Source organism: Pygocentrus nattereri, chromosome 9, assembly GCF_015220715.1.
Source record: "Pygocentrus nattereri isolate fPygNat1 chromosome 9, fPygNat1.pri, whole genome shotgun sequence".
Taxonomy (NCBI): Eukaryota; Metazoa; Chordata; class Actinopteri; order Characiformes; family Serrasalmidae; genus Pygocentrus; species Pygocentrus nattereri.
Window position 1 is genome coordinate 44,829,420 of NC_051219.1, and position 20,659 is coordinate 44,850,078.

Here is a 20,659-nt window from a genome sequence, read left to right on the forward strand (position 1 = left end):
AGGGAACATCTTTTAAAAGAATGGTGTTCTATCCCGCAGGTACAGTTCCAGACTTGTAGAGTCCACACCAAGGATCATTGAGCTGTTCTAATGGCTCGTGGTGGCCCAACACCTTACTAACCCTTGTGTGGTGTTCAGGTCAGTGGGACTCATTTTCAATGTTCACCAAAAGAATAAATGATGCACTTTATTGTTATTTCAGCCTCAGATTCTTGGCCTTTGCTCATTTTCTGTGAAGAACATGTAAAACTGCCCATTTTCAGTGTTTCTCAAGATGATTATGCCATGGCCACCACTTAGCAAGCATGATCTTATTGCCATTATTGTTGGTTAGTGTAGTGGTTAACACCTCTGCCTTCTACCCTGTAGACTGGGGTTCAATCCCCACCTGGGTAAACACCCTACACTATACCAATAAGAGTCCTTGGGCAAGACTCCCAACACCACCTTCACCTGCCTGTGTAAAATGATCAAACTGTAAGTCGCTCTGGATAAGAGCGTCAGCCAAATGCCATAAATGTAAATGTACCATGCCTTACTAAGTCGTGGCCACGCCTTACTAACTCATGGGAACGAAATCATGCTTGCTAAGTCAACAACATTTTTATTTATATGGGATGTCACCAGCAGGGCCCCGGATCTTCACGCTGTTCACCCCCACAGAGGTGGTGTTGGGCTGAACCTGTGGGGAGTAAAAGAGTGGAGGTGCTCTGTCCTTCACTCTGTTCTCCTCCTACATGGCCTGCTGTTAGTGTGTGTGTGAGGGTGGACAACATGGACAGGCTGCTGACTGGCTACAGCTGCTAAAGTAGAACCCTACATTGGACACTTGTGGCATTTTAAACATCTGGTATTTTTACATCAATTGTTATGGCTGCATTGATTAAAATAACAATGTGGTGGGTCCAGGAGACCACCGAGTAACACACACATCAACACCACACAAGGGTTAAGACACTTTATGCTGGTTTTACTTTTACATTTGTCCCCTGTCTTTATGTAGCAGTGAGAATGAGGGTAAGGTTTATTCCCCATGATCAGGTCATCATCTTCACAGCCCTATCATCTCCTTTGACCTGCTTCAGACTGATTCTTGTCTGGTTAGGATGCTGGGTTTGCTCGTTAACTCAGTAACCCTCCTTCTTTAGATACACTTTGGCATAGAGTGCCGTTTAAGTAGAGACAAAAGTGCAGATTTTCCGACGTTCATCATCACAATACAATACAACACAATACATCATCACAATACAATGTGCCAGCTGCAAAACCCACACAGAGGATGGATGGATGGATGGATGGATGGATACTTTATTGATCCCAAAGGAAAGCTAGCAAATTTAGGAAGTACATTTACCTGCAGGGAGTCCCTGCAACCATAAATCAATAAACTAAAATAAGTTAAAAACGGCTTAATAAGGACACTTCCACACTTATGAAGCACTATTCTTACTTTACACCCCTGGTCTTCCTAAACCCAGCTGAAGGACACAGATTTGGGTTGAGAAAAGGCGGATGGAGGTGGGGGTGAGGTGGGGGTGCGGGGCTATGTAGGGTTTGGACATTCCTATGAGAGCTCATCTAAGCCTGTCCTATTTAATAACACAGAAATTGCTCCAACAATAGTGTTTAATGGACTTGATTGCGAGGTTTTTAATTTTAATTACTTTATTTCCCCAGGTCTCAGCAGTACAACTGCTTTGCCTCCTCCTGTGTCTTGAAAGCAGGAAAGTGAAAAGTGAGGCAGGCTGACAGCTTGTTAGCCAAGTCAAAATAAATACCATATTAAATTAGACCATTTAGATCAGGGGTGTTAAAATCAACCACTAAAAGGGCCATATTAAAAAATCTCAGCAAATCCATGGGCCAGCTGAGTTTTTGGCTATGTTCTCCTTATCAAGCTGAAGTGGCAGAAACCTGCTGTAGTGATGCAGGCATTGCAGAGCCATAGAGTTTCAATAAGTGCTTTGAAAATAATTTAATTACGTTCACATTTCCAGGCTGAAGTGGCACAAATTCAATTTTTTTTGTCCTAATGTGACTCAGATCTGATGCTTTCACGGCTGTGTGGACCCAAATCTGATCTTTTAAAATCGGACCTGAGCCACTTTCATATGTGGTCCTAGATCAGATACGAATTCGATTCGTGGCCATGTGACGTTAATATTATGCTTAATGTGACGTAATACATGCAGAATCTATTTCGAGACTTTCTTGCTGAAATAATCAAGGCCTTCCCTGAAAAAGACGTCGTCTGGACGGCAGCAGATGTTGATAAAACATGTTTATATCATTCAGCTTTAATGGAGCCTTCACAGATGAGCACGTCACCCAGGCCATGTGCACTAATGCCCCCCTAAACCATCATGAATACTGGCTTTAGAACTGAGCACTGATAACAAGCTGAGTGGTCTTCAGCCCGGAGGACACAGTGTCCATGATTTCCACAAAGAATTTCAAATGTTGATTCGTCGGACCGTTGGACACTTTTCCACCTCCCCTCAGTCCATTTTAAATGAGCTCAGGCCCAGAGAAGGTGGCAGCGTTTCTGGATCCTGTTTATATTTGGGTTCTTCTTTGTGTTTCAGAGTTTAACAGCATGGGCAAATATTTTTCAAAAAACAATAAAATTTCTCAGTTTTAACATTTGATTTGTTGTCTTTGTACTATTTTTAATGAAATATAGGGTTTAAATGATTCGCACATCAATGCATTTTGTTTGTGTTTACATTTGTGTCCCAACAATTTTGGAAATGGGGCAGCGCATGAATAGCATTTTAGAATTTTTTGATGTCCTTCAAATGGTCCACAAACTTTGTTTCTCAGTATAACAGATGTGCTTTACCTGGAATTAAAACCTATTGCATCTAATATCTATTCTGTTACAATGCTATTACAATACAATGCCCCTTTATTTCTTGTATCATAGGTCAGCAGGTGCTGTACTAGAACAAGACAGCCAGAATAAATAACCAGCTCATTCTAACGTGTGACACAAACTGCTTTAGGCAAAACCATTCATTTTAAAATAACAGCTGAAATTGCGTTACATAATTTGCATTACGTAATGTTAAAATCATGCTATCAGGCACAGTGTCCCGAGAACCCACTGCACAGTCAGTGGAAACCAGTCCCTTTCCAGCCAAGTGCCCTGCCAGTGGCCCCAAATTCTCCCACCTCTAATCTGTTCATTATCCTTTCTGATGTTTCCTCCGTTTCTTTTAATCTGTCTTGCTCGCCGAACACTGTGATTATTCCGAGCTGCAGTTTGAGACTTTAAGCCAAAAAGACAGGGGAGGAGGACCAAATGAAACAGTGTCACTGGCTTAACTTGCACAGATACAGATCATACAGATCAAAGCAAACCATCACAACACTGTGCGTGACATGAAAGGATAGAGTGTAAGAAAAGGAGCTGGGCTGACCTTTAAACAGTGTGTCCAGGTCATGAGCGGGAACCAGACAGAAAGCTGACAGGAGTGTATTGTACTGCTCTGACGCCTATTAACCCCCAGAGACTCTCTTAACCGTGGAAAAACGAAGATCAGAGAGAACAAACTCAAGGCTTTCGCCGCACTGATTTTCCTTACAGACTCCTGGGTGAACAGCCTATAATGACATGCTTTGGAGATCCTATGAATTGAAGGATGGTTCTTGGAGGAAACGCTCAAGGCTGACATCTGAGATTCAAAGACAAGACCTGTGTTAAGTACCGCTCCTGTTGCCAGGCCACTTAAGAAAGTGTAACTAAGTCAGCATGCAGGCAGTAAAGAGGAAGATGCATTCCTACAGCTATCTACACCCAGTGCTTTAACAGGGGCAGTAATGTCTTTAGGTCACTCAGTTGACCGCTCCATGGTAAGTTCGATCCAGTCTGGCTGATACAACCTGTTTCTCTTCCTAATCAATTATTAGTATCAAAGCATGCGTCAGAACATAGGCTGGCTCTGGCCCAACAGCCTTGCTACTGAGATCATCTAGAATGACTGTGTATCTTTGCGTTTTACAGACTGGAGTGGACCAATGGGAAACAATAAAGGTTGTGTAAGTGATGCACAGTTGGTGACCAAGTTACTGAGTGGTTGAACCGTTACTACAGCCGGTTTATGAAGAGCCTGGCCACTTCCTATTTCCCCCGTTATATCAAAAACAGGACTGCAAAACAGCAGAGGGCGCCTGCAAGCATGTCCTCAATGGAGCCAGAGCACGCAGGGACAACGAAGCGAGGATTAGCTGTAGTGAAGCAGGCACTGCAGAGCCATAGAGAAGCCATATTTCAATAAGTGCTTTAAAAATATTTTAATTACGTTCACATTTCCAGGCTGAAGTGGCACAAATTCTATTTTATTATCCTAATGTGACTCAGATCTGGTGTTTTCAGGGCTGTGTGGACACAAATCTGATCTTCTCAAAGCCGACCTGAGCCATTTTCATGTGGTCCTAGATCGGATGCGTATCCGATTCGTGGCCATGCGACCTTAACGTGACGCTCAGATCGGACTTCATGTGCTATTTTCCACCGCGCATGCGCCATCATTCAGCGTTACCATGGTAACAGCGCCGAACAGACGTCAAAGCCTGTAAACGGTGGAAAAGCAGCTCGTCTCACCTTTTCCTCCTCCGTCTGGCTCTAATAATGAAGCTGAGAGCTGATCAGAGTTAATGATCTTCTCAGCGAAGCTCGTTCTGCTCGTTAGTTTGTGCTGATGATGCAGTGATTCAGTCACGTGACGTCACTGAGTAGGAGGAGCTCATGAGGGTCATTTCGGGCCGGTTCATCACATTAATGACCGATTTGAGTCTCTTACCTAAACAAGTGAGAACCATTGAGTCAGAGAGACCGGATTTGGGAAAGGAGGCTTGTAATGTGAACGTAGGCAATTTCCCTGCACCCACAAAACTGGAGTCAAGGCATGTGGATAGTTCATTCAAAACTTGGAGAGTTTTGATGATACAGTATGTTGAGACGGGCCCCTGCAGCTGGTGGTCTTAACCTTTAAGTCAGTAAAGTGCTCTTAATGAAAATATCACAATAGGAATGCTTTTCTTTCATAACCTTCTCTGCTGGAGGAACACGACGGGAGCGCTCGAGTCGTGCTGGTGTATAGAAGTTTCTGACACCAGAACATCAGACTGACGTACTTTTCCCTCAAAACTACAGAATATCTTGAAGGCTTTCAGTGAATTCAGTGAATTTGAACTGCTTCAATGTAATCCAAGCTAAACATATCACTGCAGTGACAAACAAATAAATAACTCAGAGAAATGGGAGTGCATCATATATATGATAATATCACAGCAGAGAAAACAGAGTTAATATTAACGGTACAGAGCTTGAACATTCAGCCCAACTAAAACAAGTGAAAATAAAGTTTCACACATATAGCAGCTCATACTTGAAATCCTTTCTCATCAAATCTAACAGCTCACACTTTATTGTTAGAGCTGTAGGACATTCATATTGGACTTTGAGGGGTGTTTATTAACAGTGAGGTCCCTCTGACACAGTACTACCGAGCTGGGTGAGGATAGCATATGTTGGAGTCACATGAAGCCAGTCACTTTTTCAAACCGCTGCTAATGCAGCTTAGCCTTTGTACTCAGTGGTCTGGTGGACTCACCACGTTATTGTTTATTTAAAAATATATACAGGCATAAAAAATTATGTAAAAATACCAGATGTTCAAAATATGACAAGTGGCCAGCGTAGGGTTCTACTTTAGCAGCTGTAGCCAGTCAGCAGCCTGTCCATGTTGTCCACCCTCACACACACACACACACACAAGGGGTAACACACTTGGAAGAGAAAACTGCTGAAAATTAAAAATCTGTTGCACTTTTACGTCAATCCAACTTGACATTCATCATCATTTTGTGCTGCTGAAACTCATAAATGTTTGGGGTGATATTTCTGTACAAACACTAGAACAGACGTATCCAAACCCCCTCCGTGTTTGAAGAGATTTCGAAAGAAATGTCCGGCTGCAGGAGAACGAGGCTGCAGGAGAACGAGGCTGCAGGAGAACGAGCCCGCTGGAGAACGAGGCTGCAGGAGAACGAGGCTGCAGGAGAACGAGCCCGCTGGAGAACGAGGCCGCTGGAGAACGAGGCTGCAGGAGAACGAGGCTGCAGGAGAACGAGCCCGCTGGAGAACGAGGCCGCTGGAGAACGAGGCCGCAGGAGAACGAGGCCGCAGGAGAACGAGGCCGCAGGAGAACGAGCCCGCTGGAGAACGAGGCCGCAGGAGAACGAGGCCGCAGGAGAACGAGGCCGCAGGAGAGCGAGGCGGCAGGAGAGCGAGGCGGCAGGAGAACGGGCCGCAGGAGAACGAGGCCGCATGAGAACGAGGCCGCATGAGAACGAGGCCGCAGGAGAACGAGGCCGCAGGAGAACGAGCCCGCTGGAGAACGAGGCCGCAGGAGAACGAAGCCGCAGGAGAACGAGCCCGCTGGAGAACGAGGCCGCACGAGAACGAGGCCACAGGAGAACGAGCCCACTGGAGAACGAGGCCGCAGGAGAACGAGCCCGCTGGAGAACGAGGCCGCAGGACAACGAGGCCGCAGGAGAACGAAGCCGCAAGAGAACGAGGCCGCAGGAGAACGAGGCCGTAGGAGAACGGGGCCGCAGGAGAACGAGGCGGCAGGAGAGCAAGGCCAGAGGAGAGCGAGGCGGCAGGAGAACGAGTCCGCAGGAGAACGAGGCGGCAGGAGAACGAGGCGGCAGGAGAACGAGGCCGCAGGAGAACGAGGCCGCAGGAGAACGAGCCCACTGGAGAACGAGGCCGCAGGAGAACGAGCCCGCTGGAGAACAAGGCCGCAGGAGAACGAGCCCGCTGGAGAACGAGCCCGCTGGAGAACGAGGCCGCTGGAGAATGAGGCCGCAGGAGAACGAGGCCGCAGGAGAACGAAGCCGCAGGAGAACGAGGCCGCAGGAGAACGAAGCCGCAGGAGAACGAGCCCGCTGGAGAACGAGGCCGCAGGAGAACGAGGCCGCAGGAGAACGAAGCCGCAGGAGAACGAGGCCGCAGGAGAACGAGCCCGCTGGAGAACGAGGCTGCAGGAGAACGAGGCCGCAGGAGAACGAGGCCGCAGGAGAACGAGGCCGCAGGAGAACGAGCCCGCTGGAGAACGAGGCCGCTGGAGAACGAGGCCGCAGGAGAACGTGCCCGCTGGAGAACGAGGCCGCAGGAGAACGAGGCCGCAGGAGAACGAGGCCGCAGGAGAACGAGCCCGCTGGAGAACGAGGCCGCTGGAGAACGAGGCCGCAGGAGAACGAGCCCACTGGAGAACGAGGCCGCAGGAGAACGAGGCGGCAGGAGAACAAGGCCGCAGGAGAACGAGCCCGCTGGAGAACGAGCCCGCTGGAGAACGAGCCCGCTGGAGAACGAGGCCGCTGGAGAACGAGGCCGCAGGAGAACGAGCCCGCTGGAGAACGAGGCTGCAGGAGAACGAGGCCGCAGGAGAACGAGGCCGCAGGAGAACGAAGCCGCAGGAGAACGAGGCCGCTGGAGAACGAGGCCGCTGGAGAACGAGGCCGCAGGAGAACGTGCCCGCTGGAGAACGAGGCCGCAGGAGAACGAGGCCGCAGGAGAACGAAGCCGCAAGAGAACGAGGCCGCAGGAGAACGAGGCCGTAGGAGAACGAGGCCGCAGGAGAACGAGCCTGCTGGAGAACGAGGCCGCAGGAGAACGAGGCCGCAGGAGAACGAGGCCGCAGGAGAACGAAGTTGCAAGAGAAAGAGGCCGCAGGAGAACGAGGCAGCAGGAGAACGAGCCCGCTGGAGAACGAGGCCGCAGGAGAACGAGGCCGCAGGAGAACGAGGCCGCATGAGAACGAGGCCGCAGGAGAACGAGGCCGCAGGAGAACGAGCCCGCTGGAGAACGAGGCCGCTGGAGAACGAGGCCGCAGGAGAACGAGCCCGCTGGAGAACGAGGCCGCAGGAGAACGAGGCCGCAGGAGAACGAAGCCGCAAGAGAACGAGGCCGCAGGAGAACGAGGCCGCATGAGAACGAGGCCGCAGGAGAACAAGGTTACAGGAGAACGAGGCCGCAGCGTCAAAGAACAGTTAAAAATCTGAAAGCGAAGTTTAAAGGATCCGAGGACGTGAACCAAAGAAGTGACCAGGCCCTTTTTACGGCTCGAACACATTCTGGGTGATGAGCCCAGCTGTCAGTCAGTGAAGCCTCGTGATGCTCCTGCGATGCTGGTGAAGATGAAGCTGATCCTCCGGGAGCGACTGGCGTTCGTTGGCAGTCGTGATTGTTTACCTCTGGACGAGCCGCGTGACGCAGCGTGACGCTCAGGTCTTTTACCCAGTGGGTCAGTTTAGGAGCTGATCTGGTCAGACTGACGTCACTTACAGACCACATTTAAAAGATCATCTGAACAGCCAAACCAAAAGATTTGGGCCACTTTTACCTGCTGTGTGAACGTGGCCTCATCTTCCACGTCACAGACGTCACGTGATACACGCCCGGGAGTACGTTTTGAAGGGGACGGAAAAAGAATGAACAGAATTTTAAAAATCTAAGTAACTGATATGGGCAAGATTACGTCAGTTAGAGGTTCTGAATGTCGGTATTACTTTTCCACTGATCTCCCAGCCCTACTTTCACCCTACTGCCTATCTACACAGCCTAGGAAAAGAAAGGGAGGTATGAACATAGACCGCCTTGCTTTTACCGTCATGTTTTTGCTGACATGCATATTATTACTCAGTCAACTTGAGCACACATTACTTATGTATTTTACAGCTTGGAGCTTAAAGGGCCTCCTTTAGTTTACGAAGCTTTCGATGGCATCCTATTCCAGCAATGATATGATTACTGTTTGTTACGCTGTCAGTTTACTCAAAGCTATGCACTGTCTTTGAGTAAAGTCATAATACCCTTATAATTCATATAAAACAGACTGTTTGCCATTCTTTTCTAGATTTAGTCTCATCTGTTATCACTGAATGTGTTTCCTGTAGGCACGCTGTTCTCCTTATCTTCTAGCCGAGTGAAAACTTCCTGCCTTTTGTTCTGTTCTTTCCATTTGATATTTATCTCTTTGAGGCTCTATCTGTGTTACTCCCGTCTTGGAGATTGCAGCTGTGTATACAGACGTCTTCCTTATGCAAGACCCCAAAGTCTTGTACCTAACAGGCCTCTGGATTGATACAATATTTTCTGATATCAATACCAATACAGACACCTTAATTTTGATGCCAATTTCTGAACCCTAATTTTCTGATACCTTCTTTTTAATTACAAATTGAAACTGGGTGTGGCTCCAACCAGGAATGAATGTGCTGGATGTGGGTATGTTTACAGCACAGTATCGGACTGCAGGGGTTAATAATACGCTTGCAGGAAGCTAATTAGACAGACAATCATCAGTCTAGATGTTAGAACAAGCACGCCTCTTGTCTTACACATACTCGACTACTTAGGCACTGAAATTTGATACTACAAGCGTAAATTATTCGATACTCTGTAGTACTGAAGTAATTCAGTCAGCACTATGAACAACGTCATAACAAACCTGTCAACGTGGTTTCAGATGTTTGTGTTTTTATTATAATAGTAAAGATAGGGCACTGAAAAATGTTTATATTCAAGCAGTATATATATCGATGTTGTCGCAAGAAAACCTCAAAAATCTCAAAATCGTGACTTTACAGGAGAAGGAGAAAACCTACTTTACTTTTAATGTAAGTCAATGGAACCAGACGTTTTCCCAAGCCATTTTGGGCCGTTTCCTTTGGTCCATTCATAGTTACATTTACAGACAATGTAAAGAGTAACATGCATTTTCAAATCATGTCAAAAACTGAAAAATGACAAAGATGGAGATACAAGGTTTTCTGCTGACCAGCAATATATAAATTAATATAATTTAAAAGTAGATGTCTGCTCATAACTGTGTGCGTGAGTCAACACAAAATGATTGACAGAGGGTTTTTGACCGGAAGGTTACTGGTTTGATCCCCAGAACCGACAGCACGTGACTGAAGTGACCATGAGCAAGACACCTAACCCCCAACTTCTCCCCGGATAGGGATGTGGATAGGGCTGCCCATCACTCCAAGCAAGTGTGTATGTGGTGTTTCACTGCACGGATGGGTGAACTTTCCCTGTTGTGGGACTAATAAGGGTCACTTAACTACCTTAGGTCCAGTGGCAGTGTTGAGGAACACCGCCAATCGGTTTGGGTTAACTCTGCACGTTTGAGCCTTGAGTTAACGACGATGACGATGATGATGATGATGATGAATACTCAGTATTTCACTACTAGTACCTCATACTAAATTGTGTTTGTCAGCCTCTAGCCTGGTTGACATGCTTCTAAGAGCAGCTTCTCAGATCGAACAGTGCGATATAAGCTCTAATAAACGTGCCATACCTTTATGATCCTATCATGTATCTGCAGGCCTCCTCTGTCTGCTGGTCCATTTTCCACTATCTTGGACACATAAATCCCATCACTCATATCTCGGCAGACTTCCGATCCCTTTAAGAAAAGAGACAAACCTTTTCAAGTTTTAGCAACAACAATTATTTTGCATATTAACAATACAAATGTTCCTATAGAGAAGTCTGAGCTGGTTTAACACTCAGATAAAAAGCAAACATCATAAATGCATTAACTGAACTAAAATCGTTGAAGGCAATGGGAAGTTTTGGACTTCATAGAGACTGGAATTTTGAACGGCTGCTCACTAGACACCCTATCCTGTAATGCTGCTCCAGTGGATTTGAGATGAGTGGAGTGTGCTGGTCCTGAGCCTGCAGCCTCCGCCAGCGGACCAATCCTATTCCAATGAGAGAGACGGGGCCAAACGAGGGCTTTTCACCGCCAAGCCCACAGCTCACTATCCAACCACATCAAACCCTTTTTTTTCCGCTTGGACCCAATCTATCAGAGGAATTAATAGGTTCTGCTCTTGCGTTTCACAGCGTTTACCGATGAGAAAGGCATGGAAATCACAGTGTGAGGGCTGTAATTATCTTGTTTAATCCTGGCTTGGATACCGGGCAGAGTTTTTTCACCTCTCCACCACAGGGCTGTTGAGGTAGAGTCGAGACAGGGGTTACGAGTCTGAAATATCAAAGGATGTGAGCGGAACTGGTAACCAAGACTTGGACAAGGTCATTTCTGTCTTATTTTACATTCAGGGTTTTCTTTCTAAACCCAGTAATTGAGCATTAATAATAAGAGAATAATAAGGAATTCCAGTGGCATGCTTTGTGAAATTGAGACTACAAAGAATTCAAGGAACTTAAATTTCTTTTGGCCAATTGTCTTCAAAGCATGTTGAGAAGGCTGGCAAGCAGAGGTATGCTTGGCTGGCCTTTAATCTCAGAAGACATAATGGGAAGCTTCTTGTATCTTGGGGGAAGCACACGCTTGCTTTCACAGCACCTAGGTGGTGCTGTACAACTCGGAGGATTTAGACAGTGTGCGGGTACTGGCGGCATCAAGATCACTACGAAAAACCCCAAAATAAAAAAACATACAGGACCATCTGCAGCCCCTCTACTGCAGCTGTGCCCTTCCAGCAGAACTCTGCTCTAAACCCCCTTTGTGCAAAGGCAACTGCCGATTTATGCGATTAAGTTAAGTGAAGTTTGCACAGCATGAATGAGGTGTGCAATTACAAATTTACATTTGCAGGCTTACCTCACACGACCTTCCACCGATGATACTGAAGCCAAGTGACCCAGAGGCTCTGTAGAGATTGACAGTCAGCCTCCTTGTCTCTTCTCCCTGGGAAAGAGTGACAGAGAAAGAGAGAGAGAGAGCTGTATTTATTTAAGGCCTCGCTACAATAACATTCAAACATATTAAGATGTTAAACATCTTTCCCCCGCAAAGGCCAGGCTTTCTCCATTAACTAGCTGGTCACTTACACCGATCAGGCATAACATCATGACCACCTCCTCGTTTCTACACTCACTGTCCACTTTATCAGCTCCACTTACTGTATAGCTGCTCTCTGTAGTTCTACAGTTACAGACTGAAGTCCATCTGTTTCACCCCCTTTTACCCAGCGCAGCACACAAGGTCACAACGACAAGGTAGGAGTGTCTAACTGAGTGGACAGTGAGTAGAAACAGTGTTTAAAAACTCCAGCAGCACTGCTGTGCCTGATCCACTCAGACCAGCGCAACACACACAAACACACCACGTCAGTGTTACTGCAGTGCTGAGAATGACCCACCACCCAAATAGTACCTGCTCTGTGAGGGTCCATGGGGGTCCTGACCACTGAAGAACAGGGTAACAGAGTATCAGAGAAACAGATGGACTACAGTCTGTAACTGTAGAACTACAGAGTGCAGCTATACAGTAAGTGGAGCTGATAAAGTGGACAGTGAGCGTAGAAACGAGGAGGTGGTCATGATGTCACGCCTGATCTGGTGTAAGCAACAACGGAACATGACTTCACAAATAAGTCACAGGATGCATTCTCTGAAAACCGGTCACAACTATTACATAATCAGCTGACCGCGGTTATTTTAGACGAAGCTCTTTGATTCCATAACCAAAGTTTATTGTTCCTGCCTTTTCATCCATTTGACTGAGGTAAATAGATGTACATCACAGGAAAGCAGAACTTCATTACTGATATACCATACGGCTGTTGAGGTGGACTGTGATATAAGCATTTTAACATCCAAAACAGAGGTCACTAATAAGTGGACCATGGTCTGCATCCGGACCTATGCGGTCCTGGACCTATAACCTATAGAGAATTTTGACTGGGTGGTCCTATTTTAATCAGCATAGCTTTTCTAGCCTTTACTGTAGGACTGTTGCAGCCGGAGACTCACAGACCAATCACATGTGTTGCAAATATCACATGTGACGCTACTCAGCCAATCAGATCTGTGCATTACGATGAGCTCTGAGACTCGAGTCAGTGACCCCACACAGGGGAGGGACCAAGAGAGAAACAGCGGTCAGAGAAGAAAGTTAGTCAGAGGGAAGTTATTCCACATGACGTGATCTAAAAAGAGAAAACTGGCAGTAAATGTTGTTGAAATCTGACCGAACTGGACTTTATTTGATCTGATGTTCAGTAAATGTTGTTGAAATCTGACCGAACTGGACTTTATTTGATCTGATGTTCAGTAAATGTTGTTGAAATCTGACTGAACTGGACTTTATTTGATCTGATGTTCAGTAAATGTTGTTGAAATCTGACTGAACTGGACTTTATTTGATCTGATGTTCAGTAAATGTTGGTGAAATCTGACCGAACTGGACTTTATTTGATCTGATGGTCAGTAAATGTTGGTGAAATCTGACTGAACTGGACTTTATTTGATCTGATGTTCAGTAAATGTTGGTGAAATCTGACCGAACTGGACTTTATTTGATCTGATGTTCAGTAAATGTTGTTGAAATCTGACCGAACTGGACTTTATTTCATCTGATGTTCAGTAAATGTTGGTGAAATCTGACCGAACTGGACTTTATTTGATCTGATGTTCAGTAAATGTTGGTGAAATCTGACCGAACTGGACTTTATTTGATCTGATGTTCAGTAAATGTTGTTGAAATCTGACCGAACTGGACTTTATTTGATCTGATGTTCAGTAAATGTTGTTGAAATCTGACCGAACTGGACTTTATTTGATCTGATGTTCAGTAAATGTTGTTGAAATCTGACCGAACTGGACTTTATTTGATCTGATGTTCAGCTCTCGACTGTATAAGATGTTGATATTCCTACTCAACTACTTCAGTAAACAGTATATGGCTCTGAGTCATGATGCAAGTTAGACATGATGCTCTGAACCTTCGTTTGAGGAAATGATCTCTAACTGGACCTCACTGGAATTTAATTAAAGACCCCTGATCTAAAATATCAACAGGTGTGAGTGGCTAAAACACAGCAGGTAACCAAGCCAGGCTAATGATAACAACACAAGCTGGAACTTCTAACGCTGCTATAACATCTTTAGAGGGCGGCACTGTGTAATGCTCGTTTATTCGAGCTCAAGCTCGTCAATTGGGAGCTACCAACTCGACAGCCGGGAAGCAAGAGAGCTAATCAGCCTGGCCCCTTTAGGCTTGTGTAATAGTTGCCTATGGTGAACAAAAAGATATTAAATAGTTTTTCACAAATATTTTCGTAGCCGTTTATCATCACCTACGATTTCACGGCCCAGTTCAGGGTATCTCAGAATTTCTGATGGCTGTAGAAGCTGGCCTGGTCTGTGACTGTGGTGCAATCATCACGAATATCACATTCACGGTTATTTTTAACAAGTTTCTTTACATGCAGACTGTGGTATGAGGAAAAGGGCAAGTAAGGGCACAACCATCACATTTGTTTTGTACGTGTCAGCCATCAGCCTTAGCTACGCTCACAGCTATTGCGTGTGAAGCAGGACGGGGGAGTGACGTTATCAGCTATGATACACTCACTCTCCTTTGTTGCCAAGCTTCATTAGGCACTCGGTTTGAGGAATCAACAGGCATAAGCATACTGTGTTACAGTGAATTCCATAGGTCTCATCTCCACTTGACTTCCCCAGCCCTGTGTGATTGACATCTAAATGGCAAAGGGGACTTCACCCAACCTGCTCTCCCTGCACCCTGTCAGCAGCGATGAACAAGGTTTGACAGGGTGGAAAACTGATAAAGCCTGCGACTCCTCACCTCGGTAAGGGTATCAAGCATCTCGAGCAGAGGACGTTACGCATCGCAAATTCACAGCTATGGCATGCGTGTGGAAACCGCTGCAGGGGGAAGTTTGTCACGTTGAGTCAGGAAAGCGTCATGAGGTCTTGATTAGCGCAGCAGGCGTGACTCAACTGCAGGAGCCCCAGACGCAAGAGGCGACTTTCTCCCACTTGGAGGGGTGGCCCTTTCGTCTGGGAGACGCAAGTGCTTTCCTTGTTCTATGGATGTACAACCCCATTCACAAAAAAGTTGAGACGCTGTGCAAAACGTCAATAAAAACAAAATCCAATGATGTGCAAATCATTTAAACACTACGTTTCATTGAAAATAGTCCAAAGACAACAAATCAAATCTTGAAACTGAGAATTTCTTTCGTTTCTTGAAAGATATGTGCCCATTTTGAATGTGATGCCAACAGCAACCCTCAGCAACTGAGCACTGATAACAAGCTGAGTGGTCTTCAGCCCGGAGGACACAGTGTCCATGATTTCCACAAAGAATTTCTAATGTTGATTCGTCGGACCGCCAGACACTTTTCCACTTCCCCTCAGTCCGTTTTAAATGAGCTCAGGCCCAGAGAAGGTGGCAGCGTTTCTGGATCCTGTTTATATTTGGGTTCTTCTTTGTGTTTTAGAGTTTAACAGCGTTTGTGGATGCAGTGATGAACTGTGTTCACAGTCAGTGGTTTTCAGAAGTGTTTCTGAGCCCATGCAGTGATTTCCACTACAGAATCATGTCTGTTTTTAATGCAGCGCTGCCTGAGGGCCCAAAGATCACGGCCAGCAGATACTGGTGTTCAGCCTCGTCCCTCACAGACAGAGATTTCTCCAGGTTCTCTGAGTCTTTAATGATATTCTGCACCGTAGACGATGGAAAGCAGAAGCTCTTTGCTGTTTTATGTTGAGGAACGTTCTTCTTGAGTTGTTGCTCTATTTGATGGTGCCGTCTTTCACAGAGTGGTGACCCCTCCTCCTCTTTACTTCTGAAAGACTCCGCCTCTCTGAGATGCTCTTTATACCCAGTCATGTTACTGACCTGCTGCCAATCAGCCACCAGGTGTTTTTTTAAACATTACACAACTTTCCCAACCTTTTGTTCCCCTGTCCCAACTTTTTTGGAATGTGATGCCGGCATAAAATTCAAAATGGGCATATGTTGCATTTTTATATCGATGTACTCAGTGTGCCTGGCAGGAGATTTCTTTCAAAACTTGAAATTAATGGGAGATGTTCTAGTTTTTCTCAAATTGCATTTATCCTCTACCCACTCCTCCAGCTTAGGATCACTTGGCATTTCAGTAGAAATGAGCCTAAAGTGACAACTCTGACATTAGGCAAACATGCAGCCTCCGAGCATCTTCCTTCTCATTTTCCACATGGAGGAAAAGCTGGGTTCAGGCTTTTGTCCTCTCTGCTTATCGCTGTTAGAACAAAACCTGGCATCTCCATTTTTTGGACATTTTTCAGTTTTTGACTTCATTTGACTTTTTGATTTCATTTGAAAATCCCCGTCACACTTTGCGTTGTATGTAAATTTCATGATGAATGGACTAAAAGAAACAACCCAAAATGACCCGGAGAAAAGTCCGGTTCCATTGACTTACATTAAAAGTATAGCATGTTTTTTTCCTTCTCCTATAAAGTTATTATATTGGAGATTACATATATATATTTAGCCCATCGCTGTTGTCAGAAGAAAACCTCGTACCTCCAAAATGGTCACTTTACAGGAGAAGGAAAAAACCTGCTTTACTTGTAATGTAAGTCAATGGAACCAGACGTCTTGCCTGGTCATTTTGAGTCGTTTCTTTTGGTCCACCCTTCATGAAATTGACGCACAATGTAAAAGACCACAGACGTTTTCAAATTACGTCAAAAACCGAGAAATGACCAGGCTGCCTTCTGACAACAAATACTAAAGTCTGATATATTGACAGTTTGCAGAGTCCAAAATCACACTCAACTAAAATTAGTGTTATTTCGGTAAAATGAAGATGAAGATGAAGATGAAGTATCTAAGAGTATCTAAGTAAAATTAACTTTAGCAGGAGTGAAACTCCAGGTCTTTTATACATTACTCAAGTGCATGTAAACGTGTTGAACTGATTACTGACCGAATCTGATTTTCTGCCGTTCTCAGATTGCTGGATGAGGGGGATCTCGTACCCTGGACGCTGCCGTGGACGCTGCAGGTGCAAATCTAACAATGTTTTCCATATTAAACTCATTTATTCAGAAAAGTGAAGGGAATTTTGTTTTATGTCATTCAGGCCCTTCAGTACGTTTTGAACTGCGGCACAAGTGTCCAAATATTTTGGGGCCGCTGTATAATTGAGTACAAGTAGACGCAAGAGGAAATGCAAATCGCTTAAGCTCTTCCTTACACGTGTCCTCCCCTCGGCCCGGTCCGACAGCCTAATCAACGGCCCTTTGGTCTGTATGTGTTGTATCTGTGAATATTTGCCCTCGGCATCACCGGAACGACCCAGTAAACTGTTCCGCTCCATCTCAGACAGAACACAAGGCTTTGTAGGACTCACAGCTAGACCAGAACCAGAACAGCCAATGAGTTCACTTGATTTACGAACCCAAACCCAAAACCGTTTCTTAAAGGGGAACGCCACCGAATTCTCGGAATCTCTGTGGAATTCAATGGTTGAAGTATTTGGGATTATGTTTCCCTTTTTGAATTGACATTCTGAAAGCATTACTATTATTATTAATGATATGCGAATATTGATGTACGATAAGGAGCTCTTGCTCCATATCTTGCCCACACAACAAATGTCCACTGCGCCCTATTAGGGCCAAATGTACTGCTGCGTCCGGTCCGGAACTGGCCCGGTGTCTTATTGCACAAAGGCCCTGACCCGTTTTACAGATCTGCACCGAAACAGATTTAAAACCAGCCCAGATGAGCAAAGAACAGCGATGCATTCGGCCCTGACTTGTTGCATCTGCACCGGATCCGTTCCAGACAGAGCTGCTTATATCAACTCGAGCTTAGATCTCTTCTGAACCGGGTCTGTGCCACATTTGGGCCAGATATGAAGATAATATTCAGACTTCAGGGCTGTTCTTTGCTCATCTGGGCTGGCGTTAAATCTGTTTTGGTGCAGATCCGTGAAATGGATCAGTTCTGGTATTGGGCCGTTTTTGAAAAAGACACCGGGCCAGCTTTGCTTTGATCCGGGAACCAGGTGTCCAGATGCCTGCAATACAAATCCAGCCGCTATATTTACTACGTGAAACCACCGATGAACCTTCTGAGGTTCTTCTGTGACACTGGTGACAGCAAAATAATGGTCAGTGTGGGAAAGACACGTTTTCTCTGGGGACTATTTTGCCTGAGAACACCCTGATGTATCCCTCCATGATGAAGGGGTTAAAGGGCATTTTGGACCTAAACTTCATCACAGAACGTCTCGGAACATCAGGCCCCGCTTTCACAGCCATGAAGCGCTTAGAGGTGTTAGGTAAAGTCCTCAGACGTCTGGTGGGAAGGTTTGAAGAGCAAAGCACTTCAGACCAAACCACTCCGAGTGACGTTACCGGCTAATTACCGGTTAATTAGGTCATAACCGTTTAATAACGCAGGCAATTCCGAAAAGTTGGTGGAATTCTCCTGTTTTCTAAACCGTGTCCTGAATGCAGCACAAGCCGCGTCTCCTACCTCGATCTGAGAGCCGCTTCTCGCCCTGAGCTCCCCGGACTGTCCTCGCGCCGTCGCGTGAAGCGCACGGTGGAGGTGCGCGAGCTGCAGCCGCTTCTCGCGTGCGCTCGCGCTCTCGGCTCGCCGCCTCGCCTCTCTCTCTCCTCTCTGCGTCCGCGTGGCCTCGACGCGCGCGGGCTGCTCCGACGTCCCTGTGCCGTGGCGCGTTACCCCGCGGCGGACCGAGGAGAGGTCAGAGAGGCGCCGGGGCTTCGGCGCTCCGTCGCGCTCGCGGCGCTTGACGGCCAGTTTGAGGACGAGGTTCTGGAGCGCGAGGACGCGGTTCAGCTCGTCGGCGGAGATGCGGCGGCACCTCAGCGGACAGCGGCTCCGCTCGGACACCCACGGAGTCACGCAGCCGGCGCAGAACACGTGTCCGCACGGAGTGGACAGCGGCTCCTCGAGAACCTTCCCGCACAGCTGGCAGAGGAAGTCCGGGTCTACGGGGCTTTCGAAGCGGTCCAGCTCAAAACCCATTTCCCTCAGCAGCTCGCTCAGAACCGGGCAGGGAGGCGCGCGCTGCTCCTCGGCGCACGTTCATCAGTCAGACGTTTCCCTCCGCGGTCAGCGTCGCGGAGCTCGAGCAGGGGGGCGGGGCGGGGCGGGGGGCGGTGTAAGGTAGGACCCTGGGGCCGTGTTAGCGCTGTGGGCCGGAGGAGCCGTGCTGGTGACATCCTGTATAAGTAAACATAATGCGTGGCCACAACTTAGTAAGGTGTGGGAACGAGATCCTAACGCACGGCCACGACTTACTAACGCACGGCCACGACTTACTACACCTTACTAAGTTGTGGCCACGACTTCATCATCTGTTACGAAGCCCTGATGATTTCATCTTGTAAAATAATTTGTGGCTACAAGTTAGTGACGTACGGAGCGCCGCTGGTGACACCCTGTATAAATAAAAATAAAGCGTGGGAACGAGATCCTAATGCGTGGCCATGACTTAGTAAGGTAGGGAACAAGATCGCGGCTTAAGTTGTTTAGGATTGCATTAGGATCTCGTTCCTACTCCTTACTAAGTCGTGGCAACACATTATTTTTATTTATACAGGATGTCACCAGCAGGGCTCCAAAGTAATGTGAGATAATTAAGTCGTGGCCACGACTTAGTAAGGAGTGGGAATGAGATGATTCAGTCGCGGCCACAATTTAGTAAGACATGGGAACGAGATCCTAATGCATGGCCACGACTTGGTAAGGCATGATCTCGCTTCCACACCTTACTAAGTTGTGGCCATGACTAAATTATCTCATTCCCATGTCTTACAGTACGGAGCCCTGATGATGACGTCCTGTATAAATAAAAATAATGCGTGGCCACGACTTAGTAAGAAGTGGGAACAAGATCCTAATCAATGGCCACAACATAGTTAGCCACGATCTCGTTCCCACGCCTTACAAAGCCATTGCCCTCCAGCAGGATCTCGTTCCCACGCTTTGTTTTTATTTATACAGGATGTCACCAGCGGCACTCCGTATGTTTCTAACTTGTAGCCACGGCATGGGAATGAGATGATTATGTCGTGGCCATGATTTAGTAAGGCGTGAGAACAAGATAATTAAGTTGTGGCCACGTAATTCACATGCTAGAATTACTGTATAAACCAGTACTGTATACTGTATATCGCTGCTCTGGCCGCTGCCTCAGTGACCGCTGCCTCAGTGACCGCTGCCTCAGTGACCGCCAGGCTCTCTGCTGACCAGATAATGTCGCTCCATCGTCCGTCACACAGCCCCACATGCTCTCAGCGCCGTGTGCTGCCTGTGCTCTGTTCTGTATTTACTGTAAGTCTTTCGTCTTTGTTTACTGTACTGTGTCCTCTGCACTGTGTTTACTGTGTCCTCTGCACTGTGTTTACTGTGTCCTCTGCACTGTGTTTACTGTGTCCTCTGCACTGTGTTTACTGTGTCCTCTGCACTGTGTTTACTGTGTCCTCTGCACTGTGTTTACTGTGTTGGTCCTGGAGGAACGCTGTTTTACTTCACTGTGTACTTGTATGGAGCTGAAATCGCCACAAAGCCGGTTCCCTAACCTCCAGCCCGTGACTGCACCCCTGGGGCCACTAAGCTCACTAAGTTTAACCAGTAAAACTAGTTTAAGTGGCACTGTGTTCATTTAGGAGCGTAATCTTAAGCACTTACGTTACAACTAGCCTGCATTTGATCTTCTGTTTACGGCATTTGGCTGACGCTCTCATCCAGAGCGACTTACAGTTCAATCATTTTACACAGGAAGGCGAAGGCGGTGTTAGAAGTCTTGCCCAAGGACT

General features: G+C 46.7%; 1 protein-coding gene across 1 annotated transcript in view; it reads right to left on the reverse strand.

The window, feature by feature from the left end:
* pdzrn3a (PDZ domain containing RING finger 3a) overlaps positions 1-18,863 on the reverse strand; it is a 46,626-nt gene extending 27,763 nt beyond the window's left edge. The window contains exons 1-3 of the mRNA XM_017715914.2: positions 18,348-18,863; positions 11,661-11,747; positions 10,383-10,490 (exon numbers count right to left, since the gene is read on the reverse strand). Of these exons, the coding sequence (XP_017571403.1) occupies positions 10,383-10,490; positions 11,661-11,747; positions 18,348-18,863 (711 nt within the window). The remainder of the gene's footprint in view (positions 1-10,382; positions 10,491-11,660; positions 11,748-18,347) is intronic.
* Between the last annotated feature and the right edge of the window lie 1,796 nt (positions 18,864-20,659).